General features: G+C 40.7%; 1 protein-coding gene across 1 annotated transcript; it reads left to right on the top strand.

Annotated features, from left to right (window-relative positions):
• Window positions 1-13,629: 13,629 nt before the first annotated feature.
• T265_05907 (hypothetical protein) lies at window positions 13,630-18,468 on the top strand (the record flags this gene model as incomplete). The annotated part of the gene is made up of 5 exons (XM_009171042.1): window positions 13,630-13,699; window positions 14,537-14,604; window positions 17,807-17,895; window positions 17,934-18,066; window positions 18,191-18,468. 5 exons carry the CDS (start codon window positions 13,651-13,653, stop codon window positions 18,368-18,370), a joined length of 519 nt encoding a protein of 172 aa, XP_009169306.1.
• Between the last annotated feature and the right edge of the window lie 502 nt (window positions 18,469-18,970).

Raw genomic sequence — 18,970 nt, forward strand, 5'->3', positions numbered from 1 at the left:
ATTAGTGACAGTGGAGCTCGGACTCCTACGACCAGGACTATGTGCGTCGTTGCCAACTTACACGGACTGGTTACTCCTACCTAACGGCCCCAACTGTTGAGCTTCTGAACTACAATGTTTGTTCTATCTGGATTGTTCATGTTTATCCGGGTGATAGAACACAGTTCTAGTTACTAAAATTGTGGAATAGGAAAATTATGCACAGTGACATTACAACTTCTGGGAGCATTGTCTACTGCACCCACAACCATGCACACTTAAACGCCATTTACCAAGAGACTGTCCAAAGCAAGATATTCAAGAAAGTTGAAAGCACAAGGGTCAGTTCAGATTAACAGCGATCACAAGCACAGGGGGACTATTCTACGTATTGTTGAGTTGCAAACCATTGTTTTCAACTACTACATTTCAGAGAGTAATCAATGAATGTCACTTCAGTTATAAAGAAGCAAAATATTTGCAGATAGATTTACTGTGATCCAAAAATTTGCTTCGTTCAGTGTGTGCACATGTCAGCCCATCGAAAGTGAGATTAAGCAACAAAGCTTGCAACAGAGTTACCTGCGGCAAATCGATATACAGCCGGATACATGGATCAATAGGCAACATTCAAGGGCGTCGATCTTCAGATGTCTAAATATTAGGGTAGTGCACAAAAGAAATTGCAGTCAACCGAAAGCTGGCAAACATAGGACGTGTGTTAACCAAGCACCACATTCCAATAGAACTTTCTGCAACCAAGTATTGAACCCCACCCAGCTTATATGCGTTATGGTGCTATTCAGTGTGGGTTTCACGCTATTTCCTAGGCAACTGTAACTCATAGCGATGGTGATTGGAGTAATGATTTAGGGGAACAAGTTATTGTTTACATAATGCTGAAGTTTACTTTTTCAACCATGATCAAACACACGTGGTTAACGGATAACTGCGTCCAGCGCCCTCAGTCGAGTAAAAATCCTGCATTTGAGACTCCGTTGCGGTCAGGTGAAGAATGTCCGTGTTATAAATCGTTACTGCTTAAGTAGAGGAACAACCGTCCGTTTTTCACGCGAGATTACGTTTTTTCGGCCTACATGGCCGTCTGGATGTCGAACTTGTAGGTGCCATCAGAGTTATACTTGCAATAATAAATGTTAGAATGAGAAAATTAGACGCAACACACTACTAATGTGGTTTCGGAAAACGCCTAGAGAGTCCAGTACCGGTTTCTAAGTTTTGGGGGCTCATCAGATAGGCATGGCTTCGGATTTTCAATCAACTTCATGTCCTACTGGAACCCAATTGCACAAAATGTGACTTATGCATTCATCTGCTTACCAATATGTTTTTGACAAGAGACTCATCTGAAACTCAGTCGGATTTCTCGTTTGGATGTCCTTTTTCAACCGAATGTGCTGTACTAAACCGGCTCATGTTTCATTAGGCACAAAACCTCAGTATCGCAAACTGTTGAATATCGGTCTACACAGTGTGTTGCGATACTGGCATATTATGCCAACCGAAAAATGAGGCAGCCAGAGTCAGCTTATTCAGTTGAGAAAGAATATCCTAAACGAGAGATTCAGCTTGCTTCCATGTGATTCTTTAGTCAAAAATAAATTGGTATGCAGATGAACGTATAATTTAAGGGAAGTGACCAGTGGCTTCAGTTAGTCTTTTGCAAGAATCGTGCTATTTGTTATTATCAGTTCCAAATCGGTGTGCCAGATACCGCTGATAAAACTTCCAAGAATTTGCGCAACAACTGGTGTGTTCCTGCCTTTAGAAGAAACCTATTTGTATGATCTGATGTTAAAATGTTGTGTACCAAGGCCACCATATCTTCTATAAAATATTTGGGCTAGGCGAGAATATGGTTTGAAACCGAACTTTCGGAAATCTGTGAGTACTACTGTCACTATCCGAAATTCCGTATACCTTACGTATGTTGTTTATGAGGCTTATGATCAGTAAGTTAACACAATATAAGTTCGAAAGATTGCACAACGCGGACAGAAACACCGTCAAATACCTCGCATTGTGCTTTCAGTTCGCCGGCCATACCTTCAAGACTGTTCTGTTGTTATTGCAACGTTCTACTATTTTTCTCCTTCCCAGCCCCAGGCCATCGATCTGCTGTTTGACCGCACAAAACTTCCTCCGGATCAGAAGCGACAATATAATTCGGCGTAGGGTGTTATGGGTTCCACCTCTGAATAAAATTGTTTTGGAATTTTCAATATTAAGTTCTCGATATTTGTGAGCACTCGCTAAAAATGGTTTTGGTGGCTGCTTGGAACTCAGATGGATAGCTCACTTGTTCTCTAGCCCCATGTTACCTCATCATGATTCACCTGTTGCTATTCAGACGAATTAATTGTGAATTGCAGTTAAACCCCATGTTAGCTCATGATTCACCTGTTGCTAATCAGACGAATTAATTGTGAATTGCAGTTAACCGGTATTTTTCCTCCTTCCTAAAATCATATTAAGTCGTTCCTCTGCGGACAGAAAATGTTTCGGAATATCCACAAAATATCCGTCCATAAGTCAGTGGCCCAAAATTGATGAGTTTATGCATTTACACCTGTAAATTATTTTAACTGGCGTTAATAACTTATATCCGTAACCCAGCTCACGACATAAAGAGGGAAGGAACAGTCGGCCCTAATAATCCAAATTGTGTGGTTATGTTTAAATGGCACAACCCTGAATCTGACCAGTCTGATTTGCTCAAATGTCAACAAGAAAAATGGTCTTTCAATGAATTCAGAACGAGCGAACAATTTTTACTGGTCATAGTATGTTCATCGGATTGCGCACGTGACATAGAGACTAGAATAAACAATATGCTTATATTGAACAACAATGAAGTTTGTCTGTATGCGAAAATTTTGTTATTTTTCACTAGGTATTCGAAATTGTCCGTCTGAAAGCCGGAATCATTGCTTCCAATTGTTATATCTGCTGATTCGTCAATCTGTGGTATCTGCTGCTGACCCGCTCCAGTGCCTAGTGTCGGAGAGAAAAGACTCACAGAAGGGAACACAACAGCTGTATTCCGAACAATCGAATGAGTGAGAGTGCAAAAGTTACAACGGCCCCACGCTATTTAAAGGGGACTTTCTGACATTGATCCAGGTTGTCTGATAGGCGTTAGTGATCACCCATCAACATCGACCGTGCCTCTGTGAAAAGCCTGAACGCTGATCACATTCGGTCGTGCTTCTGTGGCCGCAAGAACACTCATCAGGTCTTGCTGAATTGATTGAATGATTGATTGGCCTGGATGCTTGCCGGCTGTCCAGTTGAGTTTTTGGTGGAGCAGTAGGTTCCGGGCGTTCTGAAGTTGCTTTCAGGAATCTGACCTTCCTGATACCAATGCAGAGCTAAAGTTTACGGCTCGTGTACGTTTAAAAGACGTGCTCATATCTGTGGTTGTGTTTGTGGTCCCTCTTTTCTATGTGAGCAAATAAAGCAGATATACTGTGTAAGGCAAGTGAAACAGTGTTTCTTAATCCATCAGGAAATGCCTTCTATTTTAGGTTAATTGGCTAGGAAAGCACTTCAGGAGATTGGCGAGCGTCCGTACTCTCCAGAGCCTTAGTAGAAAGAGCAATAATTTGCAATCTGTCAAAGTGAATAATTCTTTGTTGAAAATGATTTTTCTCCCTTGTATTAACGAAAATCGACGGGAAATCAAGCCCACAGATGCCCACAGAATTTGAGAAATACTATATGTAACACTTTCTCAAAGAATTTGAGAAATACAATACGCAACACTTTCTCAATAATCTACGTCTGATGTTCGTCGGCCGTTTAGTTGTGCTGTATGTGTGTTAATTTTATAGAGAATAAAGAAGGAATATTGTTAGCCTGTACGCAACAACCCAACTACCTAATGGTGTGAACTGAAAGACAAATTCATCTGCTAGACAACTGAGCTGGTCTACGCAGCACATTCCAGGCGGCTCATATCGAAACTTGATTCAGCAAACTCCAGAACCTTTTAAAAGACTAGAAGAAATCGATTTAAAAAATGACTGCACATGGTTGCATTTCAGAGCTATACTGGCCTGCATACAGTTTACTGACTAGCTGCGAATAGGCATGGTTCATTGTCTATCTACAAATCGATATGCATATATGAGTGATTTTGTATGATCGACCCACACTATTTCGACATGCAATCAACAATACGTTTTACAGTAGAAGAACGTGGGACTCCTCATCCATAAAGCAACAACAGTTTTGTCACTGCAGTGAAAATACACACGTAATCGCATCAAGCAATTGAGGTCAGTCTTACCTGTTAGTTGCTACGGTGGGTCATTCTGGATTATGTATCCGCCTCACTTTAGATTCGTTCAGAATGAGTTCCAAAACGCGATCCGAGTTAGAAAAATCTAGATGAGCAACGGTTGATTATTCTAGGAGTTGGATGATCGTTCACTCAAACAAAAAAAATATTTTCGACGTAAATAGTCATGTCTGAGTTGCCCGGTGAAACGGTTTACTCCGACGCAAATGCATAGAGCCTAAGCTGTGGTGTGGATCAAAATTTTCTTTCACCAATTGAATACCGACGAGTAAATCGCAGATTCCTGGCACTCAGAAAGTCGGGTAAAGCATATTTGATGTGGAGTGCTATTAACGGCATGAAATATACTACCGGCAGAAGGAAGAGAGTCTTTGCTGCGGAGTTATTTATTAGAGGAACACCAACTGAACAATTACAGACTATTGGGCAGGGAAGCAAAACTCTCATATGCATCTTGTTCACAAAAACTGAATAGCCGTCTTCTCCTTAAAATCATCTTCCTGAACTTTTTTGGATATTCATTGGCTGTTACCTTAAGCAAGAAGTAAGCAAAAGCTACAGGGCGACTACACGAATTCCGTGATAGATCTCACTTTTCAAGAGACACGAAGCGGATTTACGAGAAAACATACCACTCGATGCTTCATCAGTAGTATCCGCCGTTACACCAGTAAACAATTGTTCAAGCGCTGTTGTAATATTGTTCCAACCTTCATTAAAAACACGTGACATTTCAGTTTTGAGTCCATCAGAGATACTGGGGAAGCAATTAGTAAACTACGGTATGATGATATTTATATCTCAATATGTACTACGGATTTTGTGTTTCCACTGGCCTTTCAAGAAATGTTTCAAATCATACCACTTGTCACTATTTTTTACTGGCATTTAAAGAGCAAACCAATTTATAAAATAGAAATATCTGAAATCAGTTCCTCTTTGCAATCAACTTCCAACATCTCCAGCTCGGGTTATTACGAAATAAAATGCGGTAGGAATGATCGAATTTATTGTAGCTACTTCTGCAATATAGCCTGTCGATTTTCTGTTTAATGCTTATGGCGTTCCTTATAGCTATCAGAAAACGGAAGAGAACATCCATATTCAGATGAACTTCAAATGTGATAGGCCGCTAACTTCAAAGCGCATTTCAGTGCACATTTATGCCTTGTTACATTGTCTACCTGTCCGTAATGACGCAAGTAATTTGAAAAAAAATAGACTGAAAGACCTGTTCACTCCATACTGGACATACCAAAGTGAAAGCACATATATAAACACAAGTGTCGTCAAAACTCAGTGTTACCTCTCTGTCCGAATATTTGGAAACCCCGATAGAATGGTGTTTCCAACCTTGTTGTTGAACCACTGAGATTCTCAATGTTCAGCACGTTCAAGACGTATTGGAACACTATCGTCACCTGAATCAATCCTGGTTGTTTACCATCAAAATAGTAGCGTTATTTGTTACATATAGTTTTAGTTGCATGTAGAAGTATTTTTAATTTTTGCATTGCATTCAAAACCAATTTGCGCCCTCATTTCTATGTTATACCAACCACGATCGTGCCTCCATTTTTCATACCAAAACCAGGGCCAAAACGCCAGGCTGCCAATCTCCCAATCTTAAATCATCGTACCGTTACATTGGAACCAATCATTTCCATTACGGTTCCACGTTGTTCAGCTTCTATCCTGCAAGCGATTTCTCAGTTTGTCTTATAGTTATCGTGATGCAGTAGGCAGTTGAGTGAGTTTCCACGGAATTACACGAGCACTTAAAACTGTTTGCAAGCCAGCGAATGAATATGTGCGCCCTACGGTGAACGAGGGTTTGATTGAACTCCCACAGTCTCCACCTTCCAGGAGGATCGCACCAAAATAGGTAACAGTAACTTTCGCGACTTAGTATGTTTACCGGGGCAGTGTATTCGTCTTTAAACTATACACCTAGGACCAACATTTCCCTGTGCACTTCTGATTGACTATTGCATTTTAGCTACTTACAAGTAGTTTATTTGGATGAGCATATAGCAACCGGAAGTACGAACAGGGATCAATGGGTTACTTAAAAGCATCTTATCTTTTACCGGTTTCATTAATTTGCTTATCCATGGAATGCCCCAATAGTTCAATGCTTGCGTGTCCAAATGGAACTAAATGTGTAAGCGAAACCACACACCGTATCAACGTTTCCGGTGAATGTACTGTCGCCCCCTCGAACCTGGAGATTTAATTTCATCCGTTTGCGTCATTTCCGGACGTCCGCACCTTATAAGATAAGTGTTTCAGTGCAAAGTCATACCCTGTCGTTTGCGATTCATGATAAGTGGCTTCCTGTCAAAAATGGCTATACACCCAATCATCTCAAATTTCAATTTATCCCGTCTTCCGCAGTTGTGATTGCAGCAAATGAAGTGAATAATTGTTAAAAAACGTAAAGGAAGCATAATACAGAAAGGTAAATGGCGCCATTGAGGAAACCGTAAGAATCATAGAGTATATTTGTTGGTGTGTGGCACGCTGTGGTTAATTCATGACTCAATAAGATGGTATAAATGAATCCTAGATAAAATTAGAAGCTCTTGCCGTAGTAAATGTAATACGCTTTAGCTGGGCTGTAAGTGTGCTGGCTGCAGTCGGTCCCAAGTGTGTTTCATGATGACTAAGCCTCTCTGACGTCGAAATATCATAGTAAAAGGGATCATCATTTATTTAGGAGATGAATAGGACTTCCCGTACTTGTATGTTGTTTAAATGTTGTGGCTTATATTGAAAATAGTGACAAAAAATGAAAATTTATATGATTAAAGCAGAGTGATGTTAGATGACTATAAGTTGTTTATCTAATCATGCAGACAAGTGTGATTACAGGCTGTACCTGACAATCATTTTTAAGGATACAGCGTTAACATTAAGCAGCAGTATGATGAAAATAATAGTGCATATCAACCAAAGGTCGTAATGGCACAGCCGTCTTATCGTTGAACTATACATTCGTGAGACCTGCGTTTCAGTTGACTCCAACTGCTGTGGCTATTCCTGGTACGTATACTGCACTTTCACCAAACTCTTCGAGATCGCGGTTATACGGATTTTTGTCCGTTAGGCAAATTCGTGGGGCTGCACCCCGATGAGCCCATTTTCTTAGCGTAGTCCATACAATTCAGTAAACTATGTAGCAATTTTTAATGATTAGAGGGGATAGTTTTGTAGGTTAAGGCAGCTGATTCATACTGATTTCATGCATTCACTAGACTTGATTTTGAGGTTTTTAAGTCATATTCCGAATTTGTTTGTACACAGATGAGTTCGTAGCAATTTTTAATGATTAGCGGGCATAGTTTTGTAGGTTAAGGCAGCTGATCCATACTGATTTCATGCATTCACTAGACTCTATTTTGAGGTTTTTAAGTCAGATTCCGAATTTGTTTGTACACAGATGAGTTTTTTGCGTCTATATGACTATTACCCCCACATAAAGCGTAAATCCAAGTTGTAGATGAATTTGAGGGGAGGGCGAGGTTCAACTCGGGACAAGTGGAAATTTTGCATGTCGGTTTTTCTCGCCTAGGGTTTTCGGGTGACTGTCTGTTTGCTTCGTCACACGCTTAAATCTTAAACAATACCACGACGTGCTGAGTTCAGATGACGGATCATTTAACACACTGCTCTGGGGCCAAGTCGTGAAGTACATGTCCATTGCACTTACACAGAATTCTGGTTTCTGTGAAAACTTCAGAAAAAACATTGGCTTAAGCTTTTGTGAACCTGCGTCACCTGTGCCGTAGGCGTTACATCAGCCTATGCGCCACGGGTCGGGTTAACAATGTTACGGTGCGCTCCATCTAACTATACGGATCAGAAACCTGGCCACTGCGTGCTGAGGACGTCAGAAGTCTTTCAGTGTTTTACCATCGATGTCTTTGGAGTATTGCCCGAATGTGGTGGGAACACCGGATCACCAATGCTGACGTTCGTCGAATGGTATTTGGGAGGAATAACTCACCTTCGATAGATGAACTGTTTACACTGCATAAGTTGTGCTGGCTTGGCCATGTGCTGCGTACGCCAGTCGACAAAATTTCTCGAAGCCTTCTTTCCGCACAACCACGTGAAAAGTGGAAGAAAATCAGAGGCGGTCGAACGATGACTTGGCAGCGAAGTAATCCATTACTTGCAAACTCAGCTGCGCTGACGGTTGCACTCTTCTTGGATGGGGACCCCGAGACGGGCCAGATAAATGGTTGTGGACATTATCAGACATGGCCCAGTGGCGCCCTCAACGGCTTTCATGCATCCAGGCTAATGCTTTAAGTGCATAGCTTCCTTCCCAATCCTCCACTTAACATTCCATCTACAGTACTGTATTTACCCACCAGTTTATGAGCTCCCGCCCCCAATGCGCAGCTGCTAACCCCACCTCTCCGAATGAACAAAACTGTGGCAGCTACAACCACTGTACCACAAGTACTCGGTTATTACAGCTGACAATGATGATGATGATGATGATGATGACATGATGTTGCTGGACAACAGGGTGAATTCAACACTTGTGCTCTTTTGTTAGACAGGTTACATTTCCGGTAGCGTTTCTCGGCTTGTCAGTATGTTCCTGCATTCTTCAAAGTATGCTGAGCCATAAAATGGTGGTTCATGTTTAAAATCTCCATGAAGCAATGAGTGTGTCCTGGACCCACAGGATTAGGTTACTACGTAGAAGGAAAGCAGTGAGTTTTGAGCTTATAAGTGACAAAAATTTTGCATTTTTTGTATCAAAGCTTAAAGTGAGTCAGAAGTCAGTAAACCGCACACTGAGAACCAATATATCTATTTTTAAATGCATGAATATAATTGGTCACTGCTTTAGCAAATCACGTTCAGATACAAGAAAGAGACCAGCTGTACGTAAGTGCTTTTGTCGTTACCTTTATAGTTTGGACGTAACCAAGAAACCTCAGATTTTGCTGCCATCGGTCGCTTCAGTAAAATTCGTTGACAGCCAAAGAAAATCTTCGTCAGGTTACTCTGGAGTTACGTTTGATATCCTCACCGATATACACATTTTGCTGCGGAGATGAATTGATTGTAGTCCTAGGAAATCGCGCTATCATATTACATAGTCATGAAACTCAACCCTACTCACTGTTTGCACTACGATTACCAGGCAACGCTTACAACACAGGGAACAATCCATTATAATGTTTTGCGCAATAAGTTGTGAGATACTACCGGTGGAGTTTGAGTCGGTGTCCTTTAGTTTGCGTCCCTGAAAGCGATGCAAATTCATCGGTATTGCTATCAACTGAGTAAGACAGTTGATTTTGCAATTCTCAGCTTTATGATACAGTAAACGAAAATCACAATGATCAAACAACAATATATGTGAAAAGTTTAACGGAGCATCGCAAGACTGATATGTTTTCTGCTTGGATAACATTAACCAGGAGGTTACCTCCATGTTTCGTAATACAGAAACGGGAACAAATTGGGGAGCATAAATACTGGTTGTAAAGGGTCGCTTTTAACTCTTTAGTCATGACCATGTATATGTTCCAGGCAAAAAGGACAATAGGACTCAGCATTAATGCTCAGAATATTCAGCTAAAAATCCTGTACTTACTGAGGCCTATTATCCAGCAGCCATTAAAAATAAAGCCCTCTGACCTCTGACTGATTGGCTCAGCAGAATTATTGACATAAAAAAGCTCCATTTACAAAATGAAGGGAGTAGTAAGAACTTTTTTTGGACACACTTCAGTAATGGTTGTGTTAATAAAGCAACACGCTTTCCTTACTCCAAAAACCGTCAGTGTCCCGCATGTGTGTCTACACATGTATTCATCAAAACGTCTGGTAATATTGACTTTTACTTGCTGCATTAGATAACTTGAGTGCAGTTCACAAGCTGACTAGCGAACTTAGTCTCTTTGGTGAGTGCTGGATACGTACGTGATCCGGGTTCTTTTGGCTGGACTGTATGATTGACGCAAGGTGATTCATGGCGATTTTAGATGGTGAAGTTCATACTACGTAGCCTACGGTCACATGAAATCATGTGCTACTTTTTAGTGTTACTTTCAAACTGTGACATAGTGGCCGATGATTACTCCTTCCAGGGGGATTTCAAACAGTCTGAATGAGGAGATTTCATCTATACGCCCTCAAAGCACAGATATAATGCCATCATTTGAGGCTCCTATTTGTTATGTGTTAAATTTGTAATTAAATTCTGTGATCAGAGGACATTATTTTCTTTTACATTCTATGAACTATCAGCGTGATGTTTACTGTTAACATTATATCAAATACTCAATGTATTTGGATTGAGTGTATGCTTCTATTAAGCCTGAAGCGGCTAGTTGCCTGAGAGAATGGCTGGATAACGCTCAGACTCAGTCGCTACTAAACGTATGAATACGTCGAGCAAATCACTGAGTACTCAGAGGTCTTAATTGAGCAACATCGAAACTATGTCGTTGGTATACTGACTATCTTGTTGGTCATTGTTGTCCTAACTCTATCAGTTCCATAAATCTACCTGTGGACCGACCAAGTTAGGTGACTCAAAATCGCAACCATAATGATAGTTGCTTAGGAGGATTTTCTACTCTTCGAGAACTAGGCTGGTGGGAGTGCGGAGATAAAGGACAGGTAGGGTGACGAAAAAGTTGACCAGCATTTCTATGAAGGCTATAAGACAAACTTTGCTCTAGTATTAAGATGCAAGTCAACAAAGAGATAGTCCGCATCAGATTTAGCCTCCTGAATCAAACCATAAGGATCCGANAAAGGATCCGGAGAGCGGTTGGTTGGTCTCAAGCGCAGTTTTGTTTCATGGATGTTGTGGGACAGCAGGAGCGTATTTTATGTTGCTTACAATTCAGGCTACAACACAGTCGGTTATGATGCACAACCAATTAAACTAGGATTCCCAAATATGATTTGGAAATTTAATCGCCTAAGACGGTCTGTTGTGAATCAGACCGAAACCAAACTCACGTGGCTGTCAGGGGTGAATTGCCACTCAAAAGCTCTGAAAAACAGCAGTGACATATTATCAGCTCAAGAATCACCAAAAGCAAAGCATAAAGAGAGTTCGGTGATATGGCAGTTTACTAGAGACATTCTTTTTTTATACGACACAAAGCGACTTCCACTGTATTTCGTGGTAAACTATTTACCATCATCTCATGCGTTATTAAAACTTCCTTTGAATTCTTTCATATGAGAATAGACGAAACAAATGCTGTCGTTCAAAATGCCATGTAGACGTGGAACGAAACGCTGTACGAAACAATGCAAACTTCTAAGACTTTTGTGGGCGCAATATATAAGGGTTCAGGCCTCATGACCGCGTTACACACTGGTAATTTGGAGGAATAGTTCAAGTGAACATTTCAGTGGATTTGAGTGGGAAAAAGAGACAAGACTTCTATTAGCTTGTTAATTGGAAAGGCATTTTTAGTGAGGAGATTCATTTTAAGCCAAGGATTTTAGTATTATTCCTCGTGGAATTTCATGCTTACCATGTTGAGTCGGTATTTCTCAGGACGTGATGTAAGCACATCTAGTTTACTGCATCGCCTTCGTAGCTATGGTAACGCCTAGATGAAATATTTATTGTGTTTGAATTAAAATTTTGGTCATTGCCTAAAAATAGTGCTGACGCATATTGTTCAGAAGAAAGAGTTTAGAGTATGCGGGCTTACTTTCATTTGGAGACTACGAATCAGTGATGCATAACCTAGTGTTCTACTTCTCCTGTTGTGTTGTGGCCGCCAGTTGTTATGGGGAGAATGGTTTTATAAACCCATATTTTCAAGTAAAAAATTAGGTATCGGGTCAAGTGGACATTTTCATTGATATACGATGAATAGACTGGGTAACCCGTTTAAATTAGCTGGAGCCTTTTAGGCACGGAATTCGGAGCAAATAAGAACATACACCTTTCACCCGACGTCTATTGAGTGACGTCTATAGCTGGAGGTGCTTGAAACGCAATGTTATTTAAGATTCATACGGTAAACTACCTACAAGTTTGGTGAAAACTCATCGATCGTCCACGGTCAGTTTTGCAGCACATTCAGTAGAAGAATAGCAAGAACAAGAGATTCAGTTGAGTCTACTGTGAAAAAAAATTGATTTGCATTTGAGTGTACTTGTGGTTAAGGTTTATTGAGCGGACAGTGATGATGCTTTTCGTTTTGAGGTCACGGGCTTGGTAAACTTAGGCAGAAACATTCAATATAAAAAACACAACGAATTCTTTCGTTGCACTTTAGCTAGATAGAAAGACAGGAGGATTTACGTAATTCTTCCAGGTTGCGCTTCTATAAATAGGTTCAGTTTGTGACTCTCCTTTCCTCTTAGTTGATTTTATACGATTGGTATGGCCATCGATTGCGTTTCTAGATATCACGAGTGAGAAATGTACAAGAGCTAAAACCCTATGAGGATCAGAGGGAACTGGTGATTTGGTAACCTAATTAAGAATTTCCGGCAGCTGATTCTCGACAAGACTGCCAATTGGCGACCCCGACTTGCCCCTGGGTGGAAAATACAGTGACGAATGTAAAACGGAGTCTCTCAACTAGATGGCTTCTACTTCTCTGCACCCAGGAACACATAAATGTAGTAATCGTTTCGAGAATGTGGATCCATTGTTATGTGCGTTGCAGTAATGAATAGCTTGTGTTTCCTTTTACAAAGTGGTTTACCTTAAATCGTCATTTTCGGTGCGCACTAGAGCGAAATGCGAACATCCATGCGAAAATGGTTCTTTGAAAATTCCAGCTGAACAACTCACACTCCAACGCCCTGGTACCTTTCAGTAAACCTTAATATAAATGTGAACATTCTAAGTTGAACTGGACTACCGGGTCAAGTTCAGAAAAAAGGCCGGCCAATTTCATTCGCAGTAACCCACATACATTTCATCGGAACATCCTATCTTCAGCAACAACCTGGTCAAACCTTGTTGAGAAATATTTGCTTTACATGTAATTGTGTGAAAATCTCACCACAAGCAATGAAACACGTGAATCCCACTCACTTTTTTTAACCAGTCGTTAGAATTACCAGATCGATCGACAAAAGCTGGTGTCAATCTGGTTCTAGGTTTACACATACTTGTGTGCACATATCTGACGACACAAAAAAGAACTCAGAAGTTCTTATGAAGCCAAAGAATTGCACGAGACTTAGGTTCATTTGCGCACCAATTAGTTTGCTGCGACAGACTCCAACTAAACTATTGGCTAGTGGGTAGACCGATCTTATTGACGGACCCGGGTAGAAAAGCGCGGCGTACACGGAGACCGAAGTTGGAGAAATCACTAATTAAGATGGATAATTACGTGGAACAGTTTCTTGATATGGACCCAGAACACAAAGGTAGGCTTCGATTGTTACCCAATAATTCTGTGCAAAAGCTGTACATCGACATTTCTCTATAAGGGTGTTAAAGTTGTGTCAGCTTTGTTAAACCAGTCTATAGTTATGTCTCACTGCGAATAGGAAGGTGTGAAACTGGTGGAATTGTGATGAAGATTCAAGTTCAGTGGTGAACAACCGGGTTTTTTTAAAATATGAATCGGCTTATTCGTACTCAACCCCTACACACCCGTGTTACTGACAGTGCATAAGAAGAACTGGAGAACTTGATCACTGCCGTACCAACAAAAATCTATTCCGAGACTCAGAAAATCTCATCTCTTGATGAGCTCATAGAGATAATCTGATGAGGCCAATTACAAGGGGGTAAGAAACGGATTCCTCGCCATCTTTAGTTAGGATAAATAAGGTGCAGAATTTTTAGCAGGCTAGTAGCCTAAACTCAAAATTTGGAACTATGTGCAGTCTCAAAAGGACCCATCTTTGAAACTGAAAATGTAGCTTAGGGTTATTCACATGCAAATTACGCTCGTTGTTCGTAACAGAGAATCTTATGGAAGTTTGTATCATGCTGGGTAAACCTGTCTTCTTTGTAATTGCAATTAGTGCCGTTAAGTGCAAGCTGTTTACTGTTTCATTTACAAGAAACCCCACGCCATTCAAAAGATAGAACGCATTTTCGAAATTCTTGATTGTATTCGGTCAAGTGAAGTGGACGAAAATGTGACAGCAATTCACCAAGGAAATTTAATCCACATCATTTCAATAACAACACTAGATGTCTCCCGGAGATAACTTAGGTACAAGTTGTCAGTGTTTTTTTTCCTTTTTCAATAGAGTATATTTGCATGGAAGATCTACGAAAATTTAAACAGAGGAAGCAATTCCAAGATGACTTCGTACAGGTGAGTTGCTGATTGACCTGATGAATCATTAGCCCGCTCAAAATTCTTTCATGCATTCACAACCCTGTGTTAATATCCCAAAAAGGGCTTGGCTCACTGGGGAGCGCACGCTTTTTTTCGTAGAAATCTGCGTATACTTGGTCTTCTTTAGCGCCCATGTCACACAGCACTTAAGATCTGCCTCCACCGAGCCGACGGGTGTAAACGCCATAAATGAGCTAGGTTTCTGTCTAATGTAGCCTCGTTTTTGACCAGATGACATGAGTTACTGTTCTGACAATAAGACCCACCTTATATGTTTCATTACCTTATCCGTGAATGTTAAAAATTTCAATGTTTGTCAACAGATTAGAGCGATCGCATGGACTCAAATTAAGAAGAAGAGGGTGAGAACGGATCAGAGATAGGTGGCATGGTGATCATACGCTGTGTAAAGTAAACGGTATAAAGAAAATAGTTACTGAAAAGTCGAAAATCAAAGGGTTATATATATGGGGAATTCCACAGTTGTTTATTCTTTGTTGAGTGTGTGCCTATGGACGCATGATGAATGCTTGAGGACGTGAATAGCTTAACTCTAATAAACTTCTGATCAAAAAAAGCAAAACATATTTGGGAAATTGATGTATCCATGCTCCCAAGGCAAACAAAACCTCAGGCCAATCGTGACAAAATTAAATAAACAATGGACGAATGCTCAAATGACTGAAATATACCTTCGTCACTTTAGCAGATTGATATTTACCCAGCTTTAGATTAGTATATGGGGTTTTCTGCACGCACTCTAAAATTGAAATTGTGGTCAACCATTCTTCGGCGGTTTTTATGGAAGGAGAATCTTCCAGAAGTCGTCCATGTTACCAGTCCTGAAGCTGAATTTATTCTCAATCACCAGATTCCAACATGTTGCACCTACTCAAAAGCCGCGACCGTATGGGTTTGATGGTGCTAAATAAAGTCAGAACTAATTCCCATACCGATTATTATCGTTGTCAATAGCGGGATTTCGTGGCTAATAACTATGCTTGAGTGTCATGAAATTCAGGATGAAGTGGTGACTCAATTAAACGAACTGCTCCGTTCGTTGCATTTCTTAAAAAGGATTGGTCGCAATCTACCTTGCAGTTGGTTCTTTTGCACAAGACCCTGAAATGTGCGCAGCTTTTCGTGCTCCAATTGCCCTCCTGTTTCGGGACAAGAAACAAAGACGAAACTTGACTAAAGTGCACCCTCATGTGACTGATCCGTAGTCAGAGCAACACCTTTGTGAAATGAATTCAGTTGGCACAGTCTTGCTCTTTGCAAGTCATATAAGGTGAAATGTGATGGGCGGAATAACAAACACGTCGAATGAGAGTGGCTTTGGGTCAACGGGAATCGGTCAATAAGAAAATGGTAATGTCGATGTAACGCACAAATATTTCTGGGTTGATCAAACAATAATGTCCTGAGAAATTTCATCAAGCCTGAACTTAACGCATTACTTGAACCTTCCGACATCATGAACGAGAAATTCGGTTGGATTCGGTTTAATATCTCATTAGCATCAAATTCGTATGCGAATGCGAACAGCTGTCGAATCTTCAGTCGGCTACACCTATTCGATGTCCCTCTACGGGTTAGCTTCATCAACAAATTTGGTCGCAGCCGTTCGTATCATATTGGACGAATCAGGATTCTAGTGATCATCCCTAGAGTGAATTTCAAAGGAGACGAAATTATTCAGGAGCTGGTGGCCGTTGGTTCACCTAGCCGCGATATAACAGCCATACCACGGTTTACGGCGAGTACAGTGGTTCGGACTGCTTACTGCCAGCATACCTCTGAAATCATTCATTGCATACTCTCTAACTTCAGCATCCGCTTTACTTTCACACGATAAAACACATTACGGAGACAAATAGTTCACAAGAAAGACCCGCTTAGGCCCGATAAGCGTACCAACTCTGTTTAGAGGATTAATGTACCAATTGTGACTGTGTTTAAACTGAACGAATTGAGCAAACAGCTTTGGTTTCGAATCAGTGAAATAGACGACACTTCCGGCTGCTCTGAGAAACGCGAGAAAAAACCTGAACTGAATGGAGTGCTATTTACCGATTGCACTCTATGCGTTAGCAAAAAACCATCGGTTCAGCTTTCTTAACGTGTATATACTGCGGCAAAATCTTGATGTATTCATTGATGTACTCGCTGTACTCGCTGATGTATTCATTGATGTAGTTCTCACGAGGCTTTAATGGGCTGAAAGTCTGACAGTGTTGGTTTGTCTGCCATTTAGTACAGCCTAGTACATCATACAGGTGCAAAAAAAGCACGAGAACCTGCACGTGACATGAGGATTCATTTGTATTGTCTGGTGTGGGGCAAATACTCGGGCGAAAGAACTTACATGGCAATCTCACAAATCATGGCACACTTGACCTTATGTTGAGAAGAATTAGGTCAGCCTTACGGATAGATTTAATGTAATTCATCTCTTTCTGATCAAGTACATTTTGTGTGAAGGTTGGACAGTTTCATAAAATACATTCACTGCGTAGTCACCAACCTTTTCAGTACGAAAGCAAGTTATCATTCACATCACGAAGTATTGCAGGAGTGTTTTTGGCGAAAATCCCTTGGCCTGAGTCTCAAGCCTGTCGTACGTTTTACTAAGTCTCATCGCAACGCTGAGTGAAATAGTGGGAAGGTGGCTGATGGTAAAAAAAGAATTTGGCTTTTAGGTTTGCAACACTGAAATATTTTCTATGTGATAACTTATGATGGTAACTTGAGTAGCGTGACACAGTAGTTTTGTAACAGTAGTAAACCCGTTATCTATTTGGCTGAAATTATGCATTGTCCCTGGTGTGCTGAATTTCAAGGAATACCGGTTTTCTTGAGCCAATTTTCTTACTTACATTTGTGCACTTCCCTAGAGATAATCATTCGGACTTTACGCAAATTTCAGTAGCTAAATCAACTTATTTTCTGGTGTGCCAGTAAGTGTACGACAGGCCGTCTTGGAATAGAATGTTCTCTTCGGGACTAGAAGTGAGCCTATGTTGATTGTTGAGTGATGGTGACAAACAGTTATGCACAGACCCTTAGTGCGACCGATCCAGTGATACCTGGAGCCGCATCGGAACTCGGCTTTGGGCATTTACAATTTACTTGTCATTAAAACTCTCACACACATTTATATTGTTGCATATTTCAGGATTGGCAGCAAAAGTTCGGCCCAAATAACTCAGATAAAATCACCCTGGTGGATGTTTGCCGAGTCCGTGGTGTGGATATCAAAGATGTGTAAGGATGCAATTTTTGCAATAGATTACACTTCTTAGGAGGAAATTCTACGGTCCGATGCCCGATGAACTGCGTGATGTAGAAATTATTGAATGTGATATGCCGTTGGCCATGAGGGTTCAGGTTTGCAAGGTCATCAACGAAGGACAGAAACGGTGTCCAGACGAGCCTGTAAGTAAAAAAGTTTTGAACCGACGTGTTTTTCGTCTAACAAGAGGTTATTTCCGTTTGGTGCCTTGTATTTAGCATGCAAACGTAGTTTCGCGATACTCAGTGATATTCATTCCTCTCCTAGTCCTTCGTCCAGCACATCAAGAAGACCTTGGATAACCAATTTGGCAAACTGTGGCACGTGATCACCGTCCACGGACGCTATTATTCCTTCTACACTTATGAAATGGGCTATAATTTTGCATTTAAAAAGAACGAATGCATTTTTCTTGTATACAAAACTCCAGATGTAGAAGACATTTGAAAGCACTACGTAATTATCAATTTTCATGTCGATTCGCTTAGGAGAAGCTAATTTATACAATCTTTGCTGTACAAAACAGTAAAAATAAAAATCCGTGAATAATTGCATTACTTATTCCCAAAGTGTTCACTGGCAACGGATTGTTGAGAGCCGGTACCGATGAAGAGAACTTTGGCCCTAATTGTGGTTTTCCAGAGCGAACGGCGTTCTTTTCGTTTTCGCACCGTTCTGGACCAGTGACTTACTCAAATAAGCTAGCAATAAAACAAAATCTTTTGATGCGAGTAACTTATGTGTAGATACAGCGATAGGGTGGATGTGCCAAAATATTCTCGTAGTATTACCATGTTAAACAGTAGTGGAAAAAGAAATCATTCAAGACTATGAAGTCTTGGATTGAAAGCTCTCTTCTTCGGGAGCGCAGGAACCAGAAAACTGGAACTATGAGTAAAATTTGTATGTGCCGCAATCCCAGTTAAGCGACAGCTGATATTTTCAACAATATCCATTAAACAGCGAACTTGACGTCCGTTCCAAAGCAAAAGTGCCGAAGTTGCTCTGATGGCCTCAGGCTTCATCTGAACTTTCCCGACAATAGAC

This window comes from Opisthorchis viverrini (assembly GCF_000715545.1).
Source record: "Opisthorchis viverrini unplaced genomic scaffold opera_v5_115, whole genome shotgun sequence".
In the NCBI taxonomy this organism is placed as follows: domain Eukaryota; kingdom Metazoa; phylum Platyhelminthes; class Trematoda; order Opisthorchiida; family Opisthorchiidae; genus Opisthorchis; species Opisthorchis viverrini.